The sequence below is a fragment of the Anser anser genome, assembly GCF_964211835.1.
Source record: "Anser anser genome assembly, chromosome: 28".
NCBI classification, from domain to species: Eukaryota; Metazoa; Chordata; class Aves; order Anseriformes; family Anatidae; genus Anser; species Anser anser.
Window position 1 is genome coordinate 1,077,418 of NC_139749.1, and position 18,906 is coordinate 1,096,323.

The window sequence follows — 18,906 nt, forward strand, 5'->3', positions numbered from 1 at the left end:
CCTTCTGTCTTCCACCTTTACTGGGTATTGCTTTTAGCATACCTTGGGAGCATTTTCCTTTTCTTTTTTTTTTTTTAATTTTTTTTTACAGGCACTACATTCTTTGCTCCCCCAGGTATTCCTGTAGCCCAAACTCCCAGATACATTTGGTTCATGATTACATCCATTCAGGGAGTCCTATCTAGAGCTTTCTCTGGAGTCACCAGGAATAGATTTCAGAGTTTAATATGTTACCTTTATTTCCATTTTCCCTTGTCCAAAAGAAATCTTTGCATCCAATTTTTCCAGCAAGTCCCTTCCTAATAAGGGCCTTGGCGAATTGGGCAAGTATAAAAATTGATGTATTCAACTCATTTTTCCCCAATTTAAATTTCAAGCACTGAAAAAAAAAAAAATCAACAAAAAACACCTTTTCCTGTTGGCCAGTTGCTCCTATTACATTTACAGACTCAGCACTTTTCCAGAATCAATTTTTGGATTAACACAGAGAAAGAGGCTCCCGTAACCAACAAAAAATCCAAGCCTCTCTCTTCGTTCTCTAGCTTCATTTCTCTAGCTTGTTAGTAATAGGCAATAAATCTTACTGTCTCCCTATGCTGAGTCTGTTTTGCCCGTCACAATAATTGTTGACCGATCTCCCTGTCCTTCTCTCAACCCTTGAGCCCTTTTTATTGTATTTCTCCCCCTTTCCCTTTGAGGAAGGGGAGTGAGGGAGTTGTTGTGGTGGAGCTTGGCCACCCACCCAAGTAAAACCACCACACCTCTAGTAACCTCTAAGAGCATTCTAGAAGTCTACCTGGAAAACCCAGCAGATGCTAGAGTGCACTGGGAGTGTTGTGAGGTCTCCAGGGGTCACAAGAGCACACCATGAGGCACTGGGATGCATGCCAGGTATGTTAAACAGCACTGGTGGGTGTGGGGGAGTGAACGAATGGCTGTATGGTGTTCAGACGCCTGCTGGGTTAACCACAAGATCCAGTCATGGCAGAAAGTCAGCCAGAGATCAAGAAGCTTTTGGACAACGCTGTCAGATATATGGTTTAATTTTTAGGTAGTCCTGTGTGAAGCCAGCTGTTAGACTTGACGATCAGTCCTTGTGAACCCCTTCCAACTCAGGATAGTTGATGATGATCTCCGTGAACTTGGCCCAGATCCCATGAGCTGACCTGATGAGTCACAAAGCTGTGCACACATCTCATGCTGCTAGGAGAAGAACTTCAGGTGAAATGAGTTTTCTTGAATGGAGTGTCTCTAGAGGCCAAGTATCCTGGCTCTGATGCGCTAGCTGTAGCCAGGGTTTTAGATACCACGGTAGGCAGGCCTGGTTGGGGGAACATAGCTAAACAAGGCGTGTGCCCTGTCAAGCTCCTTATCTGGAAAGTACAGGCGCATCTTGTCCAGGAGATGGCCTGGCCAGAAGTTATTGTCGCTTGACTTTTGATTCTTATTCTTCTCAAGAGGCCTAGAGAAAAAGAAAGAAAAAAAGAAAAGAAAGAAAAAGGTAAGAGAGAGTGGCATGTTTTATGGAAATAAAATTCTCGGCAACTTCACTGCTATTACCAGTAATGGCAAATGCGAGCCTGACAAGAACCAGCTACTAGGACTTCTGGAAATCCCTGCCTGTCCTTCTTATACATGACTGACATTGGAAATGCCAACTTGCGAAGCTATCTTAAGAGCTGATGCGTTGCCTGTCACTGTAGTATATAAACTCTCTGAGATGAACTGGGAAGATTGTGCTCTATTTTGCAAAGTGTTTTTTCTCCTCAAAAGCTTCTCCAGTCTTGCAAAGTTGGATTCTTTAGGACTGCCTTTCTTCCACGAGCTCAGCTGTGAGGCTGAGTCTTTCTATTCAATCGGATTTGGGAATCACTTTGACTAAAGAAGACGCTGCAAGTGCTATGACCAAGCTGGCAGTGGACATCCCAGTTTCATGGGTCAGGAAAGACCTTTGCACACTCATGAACTCCTTGGACAGTACGAGTCTGAAGACAGCAGGGACAAGGACAGCAAAAGAACTTGGACTCGTTTGGGAAGAAAAGCTTTTGTGGGTGACCTGAGATGGAAGAAAAATTAGGGCAAACTGCCTCTGTTCTCAGGGCTGACATTGTGTCTATGTCCAGAAAACATGCATCTCCAGATCCTACAGATAAATGTTGAGATGCAAAGAATGTTGCTCCGTAAAACAGATCTGCCACCTGCATCTGACTTTCCTCCTGCAACGTTTAGTAACGTTCTGAAGGGTCAGTTTTCTAGAGAAACAGAGGAACTGAGGTATAATGGGAGGAAAATAAGCACTGCCCTACTAGGAGCAGCTGGCTGCTGGCTGCACGCTTCTGCAGCGGGCTGCTTCTGCCCCTGACTGGGGAGCTTCTCCAGGCATCCACAGCTGGATTCTTTGGGATTGCCTTTCTTATGCAAGAAAAAACGTTCTCTGAGGGGATTTCCAAGAAGTGCTGGGTTGGCCTGACGAGGACCGTCTTAGGTGAGAAGTTCTGTCATCTCTGCAGATTGGAGTACAGAGAAACTGTTCGCCAGCACCACTGCAACCCCGCAAGTCAGCACAAACACAGCCGTGGCCGTGTAGCTGAGAAGAGATCTCGCTCTCTCTCTGCTATCGCTCGCTGCTCCCTTGCAGCATCCTAATGTTTCACTTCAGTACCTCAGTACCACCTCTGATGCAGTGGGAGCTGATGCACAGCAGGGCAGCAGGAAGGGACTGATCATAAGCCCTCTTTGAACCAACCTTTTTTCTGCCTCTTTGGCCTGTTTTCCTGATGCACTTTTTGACTTGGACATGCTCAGAGAAGATGTGGCGTCAGCATGTCCTGTGCTGTAGTATCCTCCAGGCTGCCTGATCTTCCTCACGTCTTCTCCTTCTTTGATGATCTTGTCTCCTGGGTGCAGCAGGCCTGTTGACAAAGTGCACAGAGAAGAGCAACGGTGTATGGACAGCCAATGCTGAATATATTTATCCAAGAAAACTCTGTTCTCCTGTTGCCCCAAGCCTGTCCCCGTGCTGTCTCTCCCCATCCGATCCAGGTCACCTCTGGGTTTGGTCAGTGATACTGACCAGGAGGGGACAGAAAAGACGTCCCCACTCTGGAAAGGAGGAAGACATGATGGCCCAGCAAGTACTGAGAGGACACGATGGCCCTGGCCAACTTCACATGGGGCCTCTTCCCGCATTCTCTGCCCTGGGCTCAGGAGCCCCATTTCAGCTCAGCCCTTGGCTCACGTTGCAGGTATAGCAGTGTCCAGCTCTGACACAGCTGTGCCACAGCTGTGCCTGGCCATGGACCTGCCGAACCTGACCATGGTCTGGCCTCCCTGCTTGACCTTGCACCTGCCCCATCACCATGAGCTTGCCTCATTAGCTGCACTTGTGTTTGGTCCTGGCTACCAGTCCAGGGGGACGTGGCCCTGGCTGCTCTGTAGCGCTCTTTGCTAGCTCAGCCCTGCTCTGGCCCTGCTGATGGTATCGCTGATCCTAACCAGCAGCATCTGCCGTGGCCCTCCAAGGGCTGCAAACATTCTCCATCAGCAGTGCCCCACCCTGAACATGCATCGTGCTTCTGGGTCTTGGGAAGAGGCATGAGCATGTCAGGCTTAGTACGTTCACATTAGTACGTTCCTTGCTCTTTGCTTTACCTCTTTGCAGCGCTTTGTCAGTGAGACAAATGTTACGCTCCTTGCACAGCTTGGAGCAATTCAGATAGCTCACAACGGCATTTCTGCGATACCGGTCAACCAGTGCTCCCATGTCACCCTCTGTAGTTGATGGCAGGCAGTGTTCATCAACAGGTGCATCCCCAGATCTCACCAGCCGACACTTTTCTTTCCATTCTATCGGGCTGTCTTTGATCTGCAAGTAAAGGAATGGTCCCCGTTAGCTTTCAGTGAGGCCCTGGAGTTGCTACATTCCCTTTGGAGAAACTACAGGCAGGGATCCATCTCAGAAGTGTGTGTAGATGGGACTCAGCACCCTGCGATGGGACCAAGCACTTATCCGGGAGTACCATTCCCTTCCAGTGCCAGGCCCGCAGGCGGGTGCTCCCTAGAGCACCAGGCAGAAGAGCAGCATACTGGACATAGGTGCCCCAGATGAAAAAAGTCTCCCAGCCACCATCTTTTTCTGATTGTGTCAGGTTGACTAGAGCTCAGATGACTCCATCGCCACACCTAAACGTCGCTTCAACTCCCATTTCTTGCCACTTCAGTTACCCAGAAAAGAGTGTTTACATCACCAAAGTGTTCAGAAGCCAAACCAGTTGTTTGAGACAGCTTGTAGCATCTCAGCTGTGAGGCACTATGTGGTCAAGGGACTACCTGACCTTCTACTCCGAGAAGTTAATATTCAGAACAATCTCCAACCTTGTCCTTTGCTGCCCACCCCACATTCGCAAGCACGTAGAGGTGCGCCTTTTTTCCTGCCACAGTACCTTCTCCAGCCGTCTCCTCTCTCTTGAGCGTTTTCCAATCTCTTCCATTTCATCACAGTTTAAATGTCGCCGGCCTGGCTCAATGTTGACTGGGGGCACTTCCAAGAGTGTTAGCTTTTCTTTGGGCTCGGTAGGAGAGCAAGGCTTCGTCCCCACAGCTTTGTCCCCAGCAGAAGGTGGAGAAGTGGCAGCTTTGCAAGCGTTTCTCCGGACCTGAGGCTGTACATCTACAGCAGTTTAAAAAGCAAACAAATGAAAAGCTCAGAGAAATCCTGTTAGACAGTAGCAGAAATAAAAAACAAGGCTGATCAATGTTTATAAGGCAAAAAGCTCTGGCATTTTGTGCAGTCTGGAGCACCCAACAGATGACGGTCTTTGAATGGAAGCATCCTTTAGCTTTCAATCCAGGCATACGTATTACAGACTACTCCCATCTCCGCTTTGCCCCATTCTGTTTCACGCTCACAATACATGTTTAGTCTACAAAACAATTAGTACAACAACACAGCAGCAAAACGCCTCTTCTCTCCAAGATGTGAAACCTTCAGACAAAAATGACACGGGTACCATGGCAAGCCTTCAGGTTTGGGCTAGGTTTTAAAGAGTAGGACCTTTGAATCTGCATTATCCAGCTGCCCTCAACAGCTGGAGAAAGGGTCTGCTTCTGATCAGCCGGATGATCAACGCTAACCAATAAAATACAGTACAGGAGGTTAAACCTCAGGGTTCAGATTCCGAGTCAAACCGAAAAGACCGGATAAGCTGTCTCCCACAAACGGGCTGAGTATTGCACTTCCCCTGGATTCTTTAGCTTCTCCCCAGAGGTCTCCTTTCAGCAACCCCGTTGCAGGACAGTAGTGGCAAGGAGCCATATTCTGGACTCACTTTGGCATTCCCTAATGCCACCTGTGTACTTTTAGGGCATCTGTAAGGATATAGAGAGAGATTCCCAGCCCAGGGTTCTCCTCTCACCTTTGCTGGTCTCTTTGGGCTGTCCTTTCCTCATTTCCAGCCATTGCTTTTGACATTCCATCAGCTCTTCACTGCTTACATAATTCCCCCGTTTTGAAGAAGTCAAGAAGATGACCACATCCTCCAGTTCCTTGTCACTGATGGGAACTTTTGCCTGGCAACCAAAACAGAAGACGACAGTGTGATCAATAAAAAAACAAGGCTTGGCCCAGAGTAGGGGGGATGAGCTTTGCTGTTGTTTTAAATGCTTTTTCAGAAAAGGCACAGAGGCAACCTGTTGAGCTTTAAGCTTTACAGGAGTTTACCAAGCACTGAAAAATTTACCGGTCTTCTGCTGGCCTCTGCTGAGCTCTCAGTTTTCAGTGTGCCAAACTTCTCAGCCATCTGGGCGTCAAGAAGCTAATTTGGCTTGGAACAGAATACCAGAAAACACCTGAACTGCTAAACCCTAACAGACCTGGGCATGCTCTTGACAGTTCTGTACCGCTGCAGCCTGTGGAAAGTGAGACTCAGCATGAGCTCTGCTGTGCCAACAGGTACTAAAAGGCAGTGCAGCGGGCAGACATATGAAACTGGTCAAGGAAAGACCAAGTATCACCACGAGGAAACTTGATGCCACTTCAGGCCACGTTACTCAGCACCGACTGTCTTTAGAGACTATGAGGCAATGAGTTTCACTCCCTCCTGGGACTCAGTCTGGGTGACACCTCGCATCCCTGCAGCCTTCCCTTCCCTCTTCCCTTCAACATTTCACTGGCTGTGGGAGCCATCCTCTGAGAGTAACACAAGAGAAGTTGGAGCTTTTCCAGTTCTCTGGGTTGGCATGCAGCAAAACAAGGCAAAGTTGCAGCAGTTCCTTACTTTTCTCTTCCCTACATACCTCCTTGATGACTTTAATGAAGTCTGCTCTCATGATCTTTCTCTGTTCCATTCCAGCCTTTCTGAAGATGTCTACCATTGTCAACTTCTGTTGTTGTAGGAGGTTATGCAGTTTGAGAAGAGCTTGAGGGTATGGTGCACGAATAAGGGGAAGGCTACCCTTCTTCCGGGTCTGGCTCCTTGTTGGTGGTGAGCACTGAAAAGGAATTAGAAAATGCCCTCAAATCACCGTTATCCAGAATCACTGTGCCAGCAGATGCAGAAGTGGCTGGGATAAAGCAGTGTCACGCTGCCGACGTATGAGCAGATGCTGAGGCCGTGGCACGGCCACAGGAGATGAAGTACAGTAATCCCAAGAGTGGCACAACACAAGGTATACTTACGTCTGGCCTGTCGGTCACGGCTGACTTGCTTTTAGCCCTCTGGTCTACTCCAGCTGCCATTATTCGTTTCCTGACTCTACTTTCCAGTCTGCTTAAGGTAGGTTTATGACTCAGCCATTTCTCAACATCTCCAAAGCTTTCCAGCTGAGATCGGAGTTGCTTCCTCTCCTGAATCCAAGCCTCCAGCTTTTGTAGATCATCTTTTGTATCACAGGTGATCTCTGGGGAGCTGAGGCTATCTTCTTCTTCCTGTAGCTGCTGAAAAACAGACAAATGACAGAAATCGGTGTCCTGAGTTGGTTTCAAACAGGGAGAGCCTGGTCTTGCCACACAGGGAGCAAAAACGAATGCGACATCTGGAGCATGGAGCAAACCTACTTGCTTTCCGTTTAAAGACAAACTTTGGATACAGTTTTCTCCAATGGTACAGTTTGAAACCCTGCTCCAAAACCACTTCTGGCTTGACATTAGTCAAACCATCAGCCGTATCCTCGCTGCTTGTGTTAGTACTTTAACAACAGATGAGCTTCTTACAAAACCTACTGTTGAGATCGCATTGGTATAATGGTTTTGGAGGGGACTTCCTGCTCTGAGGCTTTTCTGAGATAGAGATGGGAGGGGTGTCTGGGCCTGCCACCAATCCCAGGTGTATGAGAGCGCTGAGAAACAGCCATCGGGCAGTCACAGAACAGCATCAAGACACGTGCGTCCTGCCTCTTATCAAGGTGTTGGCTCCCTGCCCTGAAAGAGCAGCTGGAACAAAACGTCAGCTGTTACGCTCACGAAAAATGGTCTTAGTGCTCTTCATGTTAACTGAAGAGACCGGAAGTAACAGCTGCTCCTGGAGCTCTCCTGCAGCATGCTGCAGCTGGAGCTGCCTCAAGCCACTGGACTCAAGTTCCAGGGCAGGGAAAAGGTGTCCTCCTGTCAAGGGACAGAGAGTGTGCTTCTGCCCTCACTCTGCTAGACTGCTCTTGGTGTCCCCTGGCTTCTACCAGGAATTCCTTCCTCATGGCAATGTGCCAGCGGCAATAAAAGCAACAGCCACGTGCCCTGCTCTCTAGAGGTGGCAATATTGCTGGGACTCAGAGACCTTCACAACTCAGCTTCACCCCAGCCAGCAAAATGCTACTCTGTGGGATGCTTTACAGGGCCTCCCGTACCTGGGCCATCCACATCTCATCCCTTTGTCTCTCATCTTGCTCTTCCAGCACTTCTGGAAATGTGACCCTTTTTGCTTCTCTGGTCTCTTCTTTCTCCTTGCTGGCCACGGATGCCTCCAGTTTCCCTCCAGCCTGCATCCCCAGTACAGAGCGTGCTTCCTAGAGGAACCCAGAAATGCAATAGCAGCAGTTATTCATCTGGTTTTTTTCTTTTTCATTTTATTTTTATTTTTAATACTGTTCTTCTCTCCCTCATCTTCTCTATTTTTCCCTGAAGGTTCGTCAGCAATTTTTTGCTCCCAGGTTCTTACAGACGCAACCAGAAAGCCGTTCTGTTATGACCAATGAGCTAACTCATGAACGAGCTATTTTTCAAAATGGGCCACTGCTTTTTTCTTTCTTTCTTTCTTTCTTTCTTTCTTTCTTTCTTTCTTTCTTTCTTTCTTTCTTTCTTTCTTTCTTTCTTTCTTTTTTTTTTTTTCTGAAGTAAACTATGCCCAAATAAAGTTTCTGGCATGCTCCATGAAACTATGGATGTGAACAGGGGATTGCTAAGATTCAGAGAAATGCACATCTTTGAAATACTCAGAACAGAAAAATGGACATACAGTAAAGGGATCTTTTCACAATAAACATCTAAGTATTTAGCGCGTACATCCTTTTCCTAAGATACCCCCACATGATCATCTACAATCAAAAGAGACACAAAAATTATCTTGGTCCATGTTACATACCTGTCCTGTGTGTCTATGATCTTCAGAAGTAAGCAATGGCAATTTAAGCCTCTTGCAGGGAGTTTCTTTGTGCTGCCTTCCTTCTGGGTCTGGACATTCAGGGAACAGTCTGAAAATAAACACCAGCATGAGTCAGGAAGTGAATCTGAGTGCAGGAAGAGTTTCTTTTCTCCACCCTCTCTCCAAACTGAGAGACCAGGCTCATGGAAATCTAAAGAACCATGCGCATGACTCGCAGCTGCTGGGATAATGATCAGCATTAATCACCAAGAAGACCTCAACACTGGAAGCAGTCAGGAGATAAAGGAAGACACATAAGAGAGTCACAAGACACCGCAACACAATTCCCACAAGCACCTGTGAGGCACTTCCCATCCAGCAAGGCAATGCTCTGCATAGTGACGTGTGTTGAGGCAGGGCACGCTTGGACAGGGCAGAGCATCCCCCCCCACTCAGGAGAATAGCTCATCTGCCGGCTGTCTACCTACAGCTAAACCGCCGTGGTCTGCACCAGGCAGAAAGCTCTTTCTAGAAAGTCTGTGGCGACCCAGACTGAATGCCCGCTCAAAAAGGCAGCAGTTCAGGTCTCTGGATGCAGGGAGTGCCTGAGCCTGTCGCTGCCATCAGAGGGTGGCAGAGACTCCGTGTGTGTGTGAGGTGTGAGCAGGTGGATGACCTGGTCAGCCTGGTGGCAGAGCTCAGGGAGGAGGTGGAGAGGCTAAGGGCTATCGGGGAGTGTGAGCAGGAGTTAGACTGGTGGAGCAACTCCCTGCCAGGCCTGAAAGAAAGGCACCGGGGTGAGACACCCCAGCAAGTGGTGGACCCCCTGCCCTGTCGCTGTCGGGCAGAGGGAGGGACCTAGGAGATGAAGAGGAATGGGAACGGGTCCCTGCTCGGTGTCGCAGGGAACCCCTCTCCCTACCAGCTTCGCCTTCCCAGGCGCACTTACACAACACGTTTGAGGCCTTGGAGCTTGAGAGACTAGTGGGGGAGGATGTGTTTGAAAGTCCACCCAGGAGGTTGCCTAGGGCGAGGAAGTTGACTCCACACCTCAGGACTGCCTCCACCAAGAAAGAAAGAAGGGTAATCGTTGTAGGCAACTCCCTTCTCAGGGGAACAGAGGGCCCTATATGTCGGCCTGACCCTACCCGTAGGGAAGTCTGCTGCCTCCCTGGGGCCCAGGTCAGGGACATTGCCAGAAACCCTCCCAACCTGGTTCGCCCCTCTGATTGCTATCCTCTATTGATAGTCCAGGCTGGCAGTGATGAAATTGCTGAGAGAAGCCTGGAGGCTATCCAAAGGGATTTCAGGGGACTGGGGCGGTTAGTAGATGGAGCGGGAGTACAGGTGGTGGTTTCCTCCATCCCTACAGTGCAAGGGAAGGGTACAGAGTGGGTACTCCCACATGCCCAGTGATAGGACGAGGGGGAATGGGCTAAAGTTGCGCCAGGGGAGGTTTTGTTGGATATTGGGACAAACATCTTTACGGAAAGGGTTGTCAGGCACTGCGTTGGGATGCCCAGGGAAGTGGTTGAGTCACCGTCCCTGGAGGTCTTCAAAAGACGTTTAGACGTAGAGCTTAGTGATATGGTTTAGTGGAGGACTTGTTAGTGTTAGGTCAGAGGTTGGACTAGGTGATCTTGGAGGTCTCTTCCAACCTCAATGATTCTGTCGTTCTGCGATTCAGTATAAGGGCCAGTTCTCTTCAATGTCTTTATCGATGATCTGGATGAGGGGATCGAGTGCACCCTCAATAAGTTTGCAGACGACATCAAGTCAGGTGCAACCAGCACCTGACTTCAGAGCAATCTGAGCAACCAGCTCTGACTTCAGAGCTGATCACACTTGCAGCAGCCCACTGGACTGAGACCTCCTGAGAAGTAGGATCCTATAAAGCATGCCACACAAGCACAAGAGCATGAGGCCACTCTAACAAATCCTTTACATCTCACCTGCCAGGAGGCTCTTTTGCCTTTGTTTTCTCCTCTGCTTCTTCCTTCACTTTAGCTGTGGCCAACGTGTTTGGAGAAAGTCTCCTTCGCAATCGCAGAAGTTGTAATGTATGAAGAGACGCTGTAAACACAAAAGGAGAAAACCTCTCAGGACATCAGGCACAGATCTGCTCTGCAATGTTATAAGCTAGTTGAGGTATCCCTGTGACTCCTTCTGAGACCTGTTTTCCAGAAGATTGCAAGCCCTTTCCTGACACCAGGTCCCATCTGACCTTTGATATCCACAGTGCTGCATTACTCCTTTTGGTGTGAGCTTTCTACTGCTGCAGCAAGTCCATCCCCTCTGAACAGTGGGGGTTTTGCGGGGAGACGCATTTTGGTGCCTAACAATCTCTTTTGGGGCAACAATTTCTTGGAGCGGCATAAATGGTTTTTATACACAGGCTTTCTATCCTGGTGCATTCAACTCAAGCACATTATATCTGTGATATTCACGAGGAATTAAGAATGAGGAGTTCCCAGCTTTAGAGGAGAACCAAAGTTTTGGCACAGCTTGGCAACCTTTGTGCACTGTTCTCTACACAATTTTTCTCTCATCAAATGACAACATGGTGATTCAAAGGGGTATGCCCAACCCCTCAGTCTCCCACAACTCAAGACGGAGTTTGTTATTCACGGTGCTAGTGGACTTGCCAAACATTTACTCCCTCCTGCACAAACAAACCCATAAAATGGAAGAGAGGCACTCTTTGGCACGTAATGCAGGGGAAAAACATCCTTCAGCACTATCTTGTTCAAAATGTGTCCCTTGAGATTTACCAGGAGGGTAAACAGAGGCACAGAGGGTGCCTCTGCTATCCCAGGCATCTCACTGTAACCTGAGTGCCAAGCACCCCCCAGTGAGGACAACAGGGAAAGGCACAAACCTCCACCAGCAGTCAGTCATTAACATTACCTTGTTCATCAAGCATCTCTTCCTCTGCAAGATGCTCCCTAGCAAGCCGAGGTACCGCCTTAATCTCAAACCTGGAAATAGGAAGAAGGCAGCATTCTGTGAAAAGGGCTCCTTTGCCAGATTAATGTCAAGGTATCTGTGGGGAGTCCAACACATGCCCTAAACCATTCAAACTGAGCAGTGCTGGCCTCGGGAACAGCTCAGCTGCCCCTCGCTAGACAGAGGTTTGGGTTTTTATTTTGCCCCAGTGCTCCTGTGTCATCCTGACACAAGAAGGCATTTCAGAGTTCCTTTGATTGACACGAGTTTCACAAAAGACATGGAAACATCACAGACAGAGGACAAGCATAGATCTGGTCCTTGTTCCACCTGCTAAGAGATCCTGTCCGTGTTGCATTCAAAACAACAGAAATATTAGGATCTTACTTCTTTTAGATATTTTGGCAGTTTTAACCACATAAAAGAGAAGAAGCAGATGAAACATTAGGTGAGTTGCTTCAACGCCTCTGCAGAGCAAACCAGTTGCCTCTGACTGGAGTAACGGTAAAATGCAGAACACAGTCAGTAACTGAGGATGATGCATAAGTCCAAGCTAAGCAAAAGCAAGGATGAAATTAACTGCAAAACAGTAATTTGGAAGAGCACTACCGATCATGAGCTGAGCACACGTGAGTGTGCACAGAGAAGGGTTGCAGGAACAAATATACTCACTGAGGGAGCAGGTGGGCACGGCCAAAATGGCTTGGAAAGAGGGCAGTTTCTTTGTCCAGTCTGACCAACTTTTTCTGCAGCAGGGACAGAAACATCTGACATCAGTCCAAGGAAATGATCTCAACAGTCACAGAGGCCTTTCTATAGCTCCACGAATTCACTGCCTCTCAGCAAACTTCTTGACAAGCGCCTCAGCCAGTTAAAACACACTGCACAGCACATGATCTGCTAGGGTGAGGAACACTGCCAACCTTTTCACAAGGACCGTAGTTAACAGCCTCAGCCTGTGAACAAGTCAACGGAGCAAACACAAGGGAAGGCCCATCGTGAGCCCCGGCTTCCAGCTGCTGCTTTCAGTGGGGTCACTTGCTTTAACTATTCCTGAATGCAGCGCAAATGGGTCAGAGCTGGTTTTATCCCCAGAGTTCTTCATAGGAGTCAGAGGATTGCATTGGCAGTGTGGAGGAACACAGAGACCAGACCTTTTCTGCTGGGTCAGGAGAACCACACCAACGGCCTGCCTGCAGCCAAAAGGGCCTGGTGTCCTTGTGCCTCAGCCTCACACCCGCAGCGGCGGGGACATCATCAGCCTAGCCGTTGCTTTGGCTTTTTTCCTATTTATGGCGAGGCCCTTCCAGGGCTATCCTTTGCCCAGCAACGATACGACTGCACGCATTGCCAGCAGTCATACAGCAAATAAAAGAAGGAAAACAAAAAGCTTTCACTGCGATGGACTGTGCCTAGCTCCAGCGTCCTGGCAGCTCACAGCTGCCAGCAGGGCTCAGTGCCCCCAGCCTTTGATGGGGCTTCAAACCCTCTCTAAGTAGGACTGCAGAAACAATAAACTTACAGCGACCAGCTTCTCTACCACGTATGTGGACTTGTTGAGACTGTGTAAAAACTCTTCAGAAAATGTCATTTTCACTCTTTGCCCTCGGATAGCAAGAGTGCCAACATCCTTTAACGTGAAGTCCGTGTCTTCCCTATTTGTGAGGATGCGGTAGAAGTATTGCAAGGTCTCCTCCAAACAGCTCTGCACAGTTTCCTTGGTGTAGGGGACGTTCAAGCGTATATTCTCATAGCTCAGCACCACTATCTTCATATCATCTGGAAAAAATGAGGAACAATGCAACCTGCACTGCAGTTGAGCAGATTCAAACAAAGTGCCAGGAGCTTCCAGCTCAAACATGCTGCTGTAGCTGCCGTCGTCTAAGCCTGGTACGACTCCTTAAAGCAGCTGATGTATGCTCCCCCTCAAGATAAACTGAAATCACTCCATCAATGTACCAAGTGCACAGCTGTGACTCCTCAGCCCAACAACCTCAGCCGTCCGCGGAACGCAGGAGGAGGAGGCGAGAAGAATGCGGCTGGTTCCCATGCAAAGAGCCCAGGCTCAGTGCACTCCTGGTCTGGGGAGACCTGCCTCGCACTGAGACAGGCAAGCACAAGAACTCTTCCAGACAGTTCTGGACAGTCCCTGTGGCCTTCAAAACTGAGGACCAAATGTCTCTGCTTTTGGTACCAGAGCCCTTTACCCCGGGGCTGCCCGACGGAAGTTCCTATCCAGGAGAAGCTGGGAGCCATTGGAAAGAGAAGAACCACCCCAAATGAAGCACCAAGCTCTCAGTGCTGCGCAGGTCTCATCCATGGCACACTGTAGCCAAAGCAATGGCAGCAGTCGACAGAAATTACAGCAAATCTGGCCATTGATGGCTTTCTATGCCAGCCGTCTTTTCTGTCTCTCAGGGCCTTCCGATGGCATCTGAGCTGTCTATCAGCACTTCTAAACAGCAATCAGCACAACCCCTTAATAGATGTACACATGGGAAAACAAGACTTTAATTGGTATTCTTACCAGGAACACGTACACAACGGTGTTTCAGCTTACGAATCTGTCCAAGAGTCTTGGACAGCGAAAACACAGGTCTCCGAAATGTGAGCACCTGGCCGTTTTCAAAAGATAACCATTTTTTAATATGGAATGTCCCCAGTCCTGTTACAGTGACGGCCCGAGGCTGGTAAAGAAAAGAAGGGGAAGCATGTTTAAGTTGGAAAACAGAGTGAGGACTTGTGACATCTTGCAAGGGGGTGCCCTGTGCCCTGCCCACTCCTAATGCGGCATGGGGTAAGATGGGGGAGCTGGGAAAGCTCATGAGAGCTGAGTATGCCCACATACTCAGGGCATTTTCTCTCCCTTTCCTTTGCCCCTCAAGAAAATATGCGGTGAAGTAAAGCAGGTGGAGGAGGTCTAGCCCATCCTTCAGCTAGGTCCCTTCCAGCAACTGGGGATAACCCTGGAAGCATCCCCAGCTGTCTGTTTGCTCTCTCCACTCTGAGAGCGAAGAACAGAGAAGCCCCCAGCAAGTTCTGAACACATTTTCCTGCCGTTTTATATCTTCGATATAAATATGAATACTTGATTTTTTGTTTGGTTGGTTTTAATTATTATAATTATTTATAATAATATATAAATTTACGGAGAAACTGGTCTTTGGCACACTTGGGGCACATCTGTATGTGTCAGTGCGGCTCTGGGAAGAGCAATGGCACTTCCTGGCACAGGGCTGCCAGGACTTACTGAAGCCGTGGGGTGAGGGGAGGGGTAGGGTGCAGTCCCACCTTTGTCAGCATGAGCAATTGCTGAACCTGCTTGGACACACCACCCCAAATCGTGACGACATCTGGAAAGCAAGGGGACGACATGTCAAGCTCGAAGTCAGCAAGTCCATGGCCCATCAGCACATTTCTTAAAAGGCGTTTGCAGATGCAGGTATGATCTGACACAGCTCCCAGGATGAACCCATCTGTGACTCTGGCTGAATTTTTGACTGATATCAGTCTAACAGCCCTGCCACGCCCCAGGAAAGGTCTGCAGCTGCAGGAGCTATTAAAAGGGTTTTGGACAAGGGAATGCAGCCTGTAGGCATCTGAAATGGGAGGGCCTCTCTTAGCCCTAAGCCTTTTCTGAGAGCCATGAGGCACAGGAGGCTGCAGCAGGAAGGAGCCACAGGCAGGGAGGGGCTCAGCTCCTCCGTGAGAGGCCTTGTTGAAATGCTGAAAAGTCAGCAGATTTCCTCCTGACACGTGTATTTCTGGCAGTTTCTTGGGAGCCCATCAGGAACCACAGGAACCTCAGCCCTCTTCCAACCGTGCACGCATCTTTCCGGTCAGAGCCAGATGTCCACGTGTGACCCACCAGCAAGCGGAACCCGGCCACAGGACTGCCACCACGGACAGGGCAGGAGGCCACACACACAGCACCCTTGAGGCCTCCCCCGCAGACAGGGAGCTCGCTTTCCACAATTTGTAGAGTTCATATTAGTCTGTAGCTACACTCATAAGAGGTCCCAAATGCCTTACCATTGACAGAAAGCTTCTTGAGAGTGGGAAACGTGACCTTGGTGCAGCCCTCAACCTCACTGCAGCGCTCAATGTTGGTGATTAGCGCTTCCAGGTTTGTCATGATCCTGCTTTGGGTCAGCACGTGAGGCTAGAGAGTGAAAGATCTGTGATTTTTCCTACTAGGAAACACTCTCTTTTTGATGTCCTCTGTGCTTCACCAAATAGCTCCTGCACCGTCCTACGCCTCCCTTTGTCCTCTGAGACTCTGAGCTACAGGAGAGACTTCTCGTGTCCTCCAGAGAAAACTGGATGCAAGAGCCTCCTTCAGCGCCCGAGCTCACTGAGGCACTGACAGAGAGGGCCTGGCGCGCTGTGGCATAAGGGGAGCTGCCATTGTGATGCGGAGGTGTCCCTTTGTGACCTGCGCTCAAGCCAGAGGGGTGCAGAGCCACTCCTTAACACAGCCCCTGTGGCCCAGCCAACTCGCTGGGCCCTGCAGCAGGAAGGGGGTTGCACGTTAGGGAACTGCTCCCCCACACACACACCCTCTCCTCACTCCCCAACGAGGCTGTGGGACAGGAAGAGCCTCTGAGATGTCACCAAAAGGAGGACACTGGGGAACACAGAACCACAGAAGGGTTAAGCTTGGACGGGACCTCTGGGTTCATCTGGTCCAAGCCCTGCTCAGGCAAGGCCACCGAGAGCCCCTTGCCGAGGACCACGTTCTGGTGGCTTTTCAGTATCTCCAAGGACAGAGGCCAGGCCCTTCAGCACCCTGGTGGCCTTCATGGGACTCTCCCCAGTAGGCCCCGGCCTCTCCCGTACTGGGGAGCTGTCCTGGTTTTGGCTACGATAGAGTTAATTTTCCTTCCTAGTAGCTGTTAATGTGCCGTGGTTTTGATTTAGGATAATAATCATGTTGATAACATGCTGATGTTTTAATTGTTGCAGAGCAGTGCTTGCACTAAGCCAAGGACTTTTCAGCTTCTCGCTCTGTCCTGCCAGCGGGCAGGCTGGGGTGCAGCAGGAGCTTGGAGGTGACAGAACCAGGACAGCTGACCTAAACTGGCCAAAGGGGTGTTCCATACCACATGATGTCTTGCTGAGCAAATAATAAGGGGTGGCTGGCTGGGGTGGGGGGACCACTGCTCAGGGAGGGGCGGGGCATCGGTCAGCGGGTGGTGAGCAACTGCATTGTGCATCTCTGGATGCTCTGGCTCTGGAGCATCCCCAAATGTGAATGGAGGGGTCCCGAGAGCATCTGGTGGCAAACAGAGGGCTCTGGCGCATCCCTAGAAGCAAACGGGGGCACCCAGAGTGTCACTGACAGGAAAGGGAACACTGGAACATCCTTTATCTTGTTCCCTGTCTCAAGTCCCCCCTTTTCTTTATCCTAAGAAAATTCTTGTGCTTATAACACGCCTTCTTGATTCAAAGTTTTCAGAAAATTCTTACCACTTTCTACTTGGTGCTTGATTTGGTTACGCTTACAGGTTTCATCTAGTCCTTTCATACAGCACCAAAATGCACACTGTACCAATACACAGGTTAAGAATACTAGTAAAAGCAAGATCAATATTCCTACTAACAATTGCTTAAGCCAAGAAAAGTTGGGGAACCAAGAGGTCAGTTTGTTCCATAATTCTCAAACCCACGAGGTGTCAGCTTGAACTACCTTATGTAAGATCTTGGTCTTTTCCCAAATATTTTTGAGATCAGCCTCAATTCGTCCTGCCTCATTTACATACATACAGCAACTAATATTTATTAAAGTGCAAACTCCCCCCCTTGGGACACTAATAAAAGGTCTAGTGCCTAAAACGTTCTTATTGAGTTGTTCTAGTTGCTTGCCCAAAACTGTAATATGTTGTTGCAGCTATAGGTTTCCTGCTTGTGTTAGATCTTCTCCTTTGTATGGCATTTGGTAAGGCCTGCCATACAGTATCTCAAAGGGGCTTAGTTCTACCAGTACATACCGGTTTCTTGACAGATTTTAGCAATCCGGTTTTTTTATCAAATGATTCTTTTTTTTCACTCGGCCATTTGTGCGTAGTCTATACAGAGTGTGTTGGTGCCAGTCAATCCCCAGAACCACACCAAAGGCATATTTCGAATCTGTCCAAATGTTAATTCTTTTCCCTTTTGCCAGCTCAAGAGCTCTTACCAAGGCGATGATTTCAGCCTTTTGGGCTGATGTTTGTTATCGCACATCCTGTGGGGCAAAGTCCCTGGTGGACGAAGCTGCTGCCGTCTACATACCAACCCTCCGCATCTTCTAGGGGCGTTTCCTTTAAGTCTGGTCGGCTGAAGTATACCGCGTCCATGGTCTTGATGCAATAAACTCTGTTACTAAAGGAAGAGGCTGGGTTCACACTACTAATGCCAAAAAAAAAATAGTAAACTAATAGTCCATTCTACACATTCCTTTTCTTCTTCGGTCGCTATCAACGGGTCATCTATGTATTGCAACAGTGTCCCCTTTTTCTGAAGGGGTTTTCTAAGCTTCAAGATCACAGGCTAGTTGTTTCCCAAATACAGTGGGGCTGTTCTTGAACCCCTGTGGTAACATAGTCCAAGTAAGCTGACTTTTTCGTCCTCTATTAGGATTTTCCCATTCAAAGGCAAGGAGTTTCTGGCTTTCCGTTGCCACGGGCAGGCAGAAAAAGGCATCCTTTCAATCTAGTACCGTGAACCAAACTTGACTGTTTTCTAATTTTGTCAAAAAGTTATAGGGATTGGCTACTACAGGGTATACATCTTTTGTGGTCCTATTGATGTCCCTTAAATCCTGAACTATGCGATAGGTTCCATCTGCTTTCTAACTCGGCCTATATGGAGTGTTATATTCTGACTCGCATTCAGTAATAGTCCATATTTAAGAAAGTTATTGATTATTCCTTCCATTCCCCTTCTGTCTTCCACCTTTACTGGGTATTGCTTTTAGCATACCTTGGGAGCATTTTCCTTTTCTTTTTTTTTTTTTAATTTTTTTTTACAGGCACTACATTCTTTGCTCCCCCAGGTATTCCTGTAGCCCAAACTCCCAGATACATTTGGTTCATGATTACATCCATTCAGGGAGTCCTATCTAGAGCTTTCTCTGGAGTCACCAGGAATAGATTTCAGAGTTTAATATGTTACCTTTATTTCCATTTTCCCTTGTCCAAAAGAAATCTTTGCATCCAATTTTTCCAGCAAGTCCCTTCCTAATAAGGGCCTTGGCGAATTGGGCAAGTATAAAAATTGATGTATTCAACTCATTTTTCCCCAATTTAAATTTCAAGCACTGAAAAAAAAAAAATCAACAAAAAACACCTTTTCCTGTTGGCCAGTTGCTCCTATTACATTTACAGACTCAGCACTTTTCCAGAAT

At 48.5% G+C, this 18,906-nt stretch overlaps 1 protein-coding gene across 1 annotated transcript; it reads right to left on the minus strand.

Annotated features, from left to right (window-relative positions):
* Positions 1-1,157: 1,157 nt before the first annotated feature.
* LOC310887540 (EF-hand calcium-binding domain-containing protein 12-like) lies at positions 1,158-18,713 on the minus strand. Its single transcript, XM_083813549.1, has 16 exons — positions 18,675-18,713; positions 14,811-14,872; positions 14,047-14,206; positions 13,042-13,298; positions 12,192-12,265; positions 11,481-11,551; positions 10,526-10,646; positions 8,574-8,682; positions 7,840-7,998; positions 6,677-6,934; positions 6,295-6,489; positions 5,415-5,568; positions 4,443-4,669; positions 3,652-3,865; positions 2,663-2,912; positions 1,158-1,462 (listed from the first exon to the last, which is right to left on the minus strand). The coding sequence occupies exons 2-16, from the start codon at positions 14,820-14,822 to the stop codon at positions 1,300-1,302; spliced, it is 2,424 nt and encodes an 807-aa protein (XP_083669675.1). The 5' UTR covers positions 14,823-14,872; positions 18,675-18,713; the 3' UTR covers positions 1,158-1,299.
* Between the last annotated feature and the right edge of the window lie 193 nt (positions 18,714-18,906).

Excerpts from the sequence above, each read along its gene's own strand:
- LOC310887540 (XM_083813549.1), bottom strand. Across the intron at positions 13,299-14,046 it reads CCGTTGTGTACGTGTTCCTG|ATGATATGAAGATAGTGGTG; the intron begins GTAAGAATACCA and ends CATTTTTTCCAG. Across the intron at positions 4,670-5,414 it reads GCCCAAAGAGACCAGCAAAG|ATGTACAGCCTCAGGTCCGG; the intron begins GTGAGAGGAGAA and ends AAACTGCTGTAG.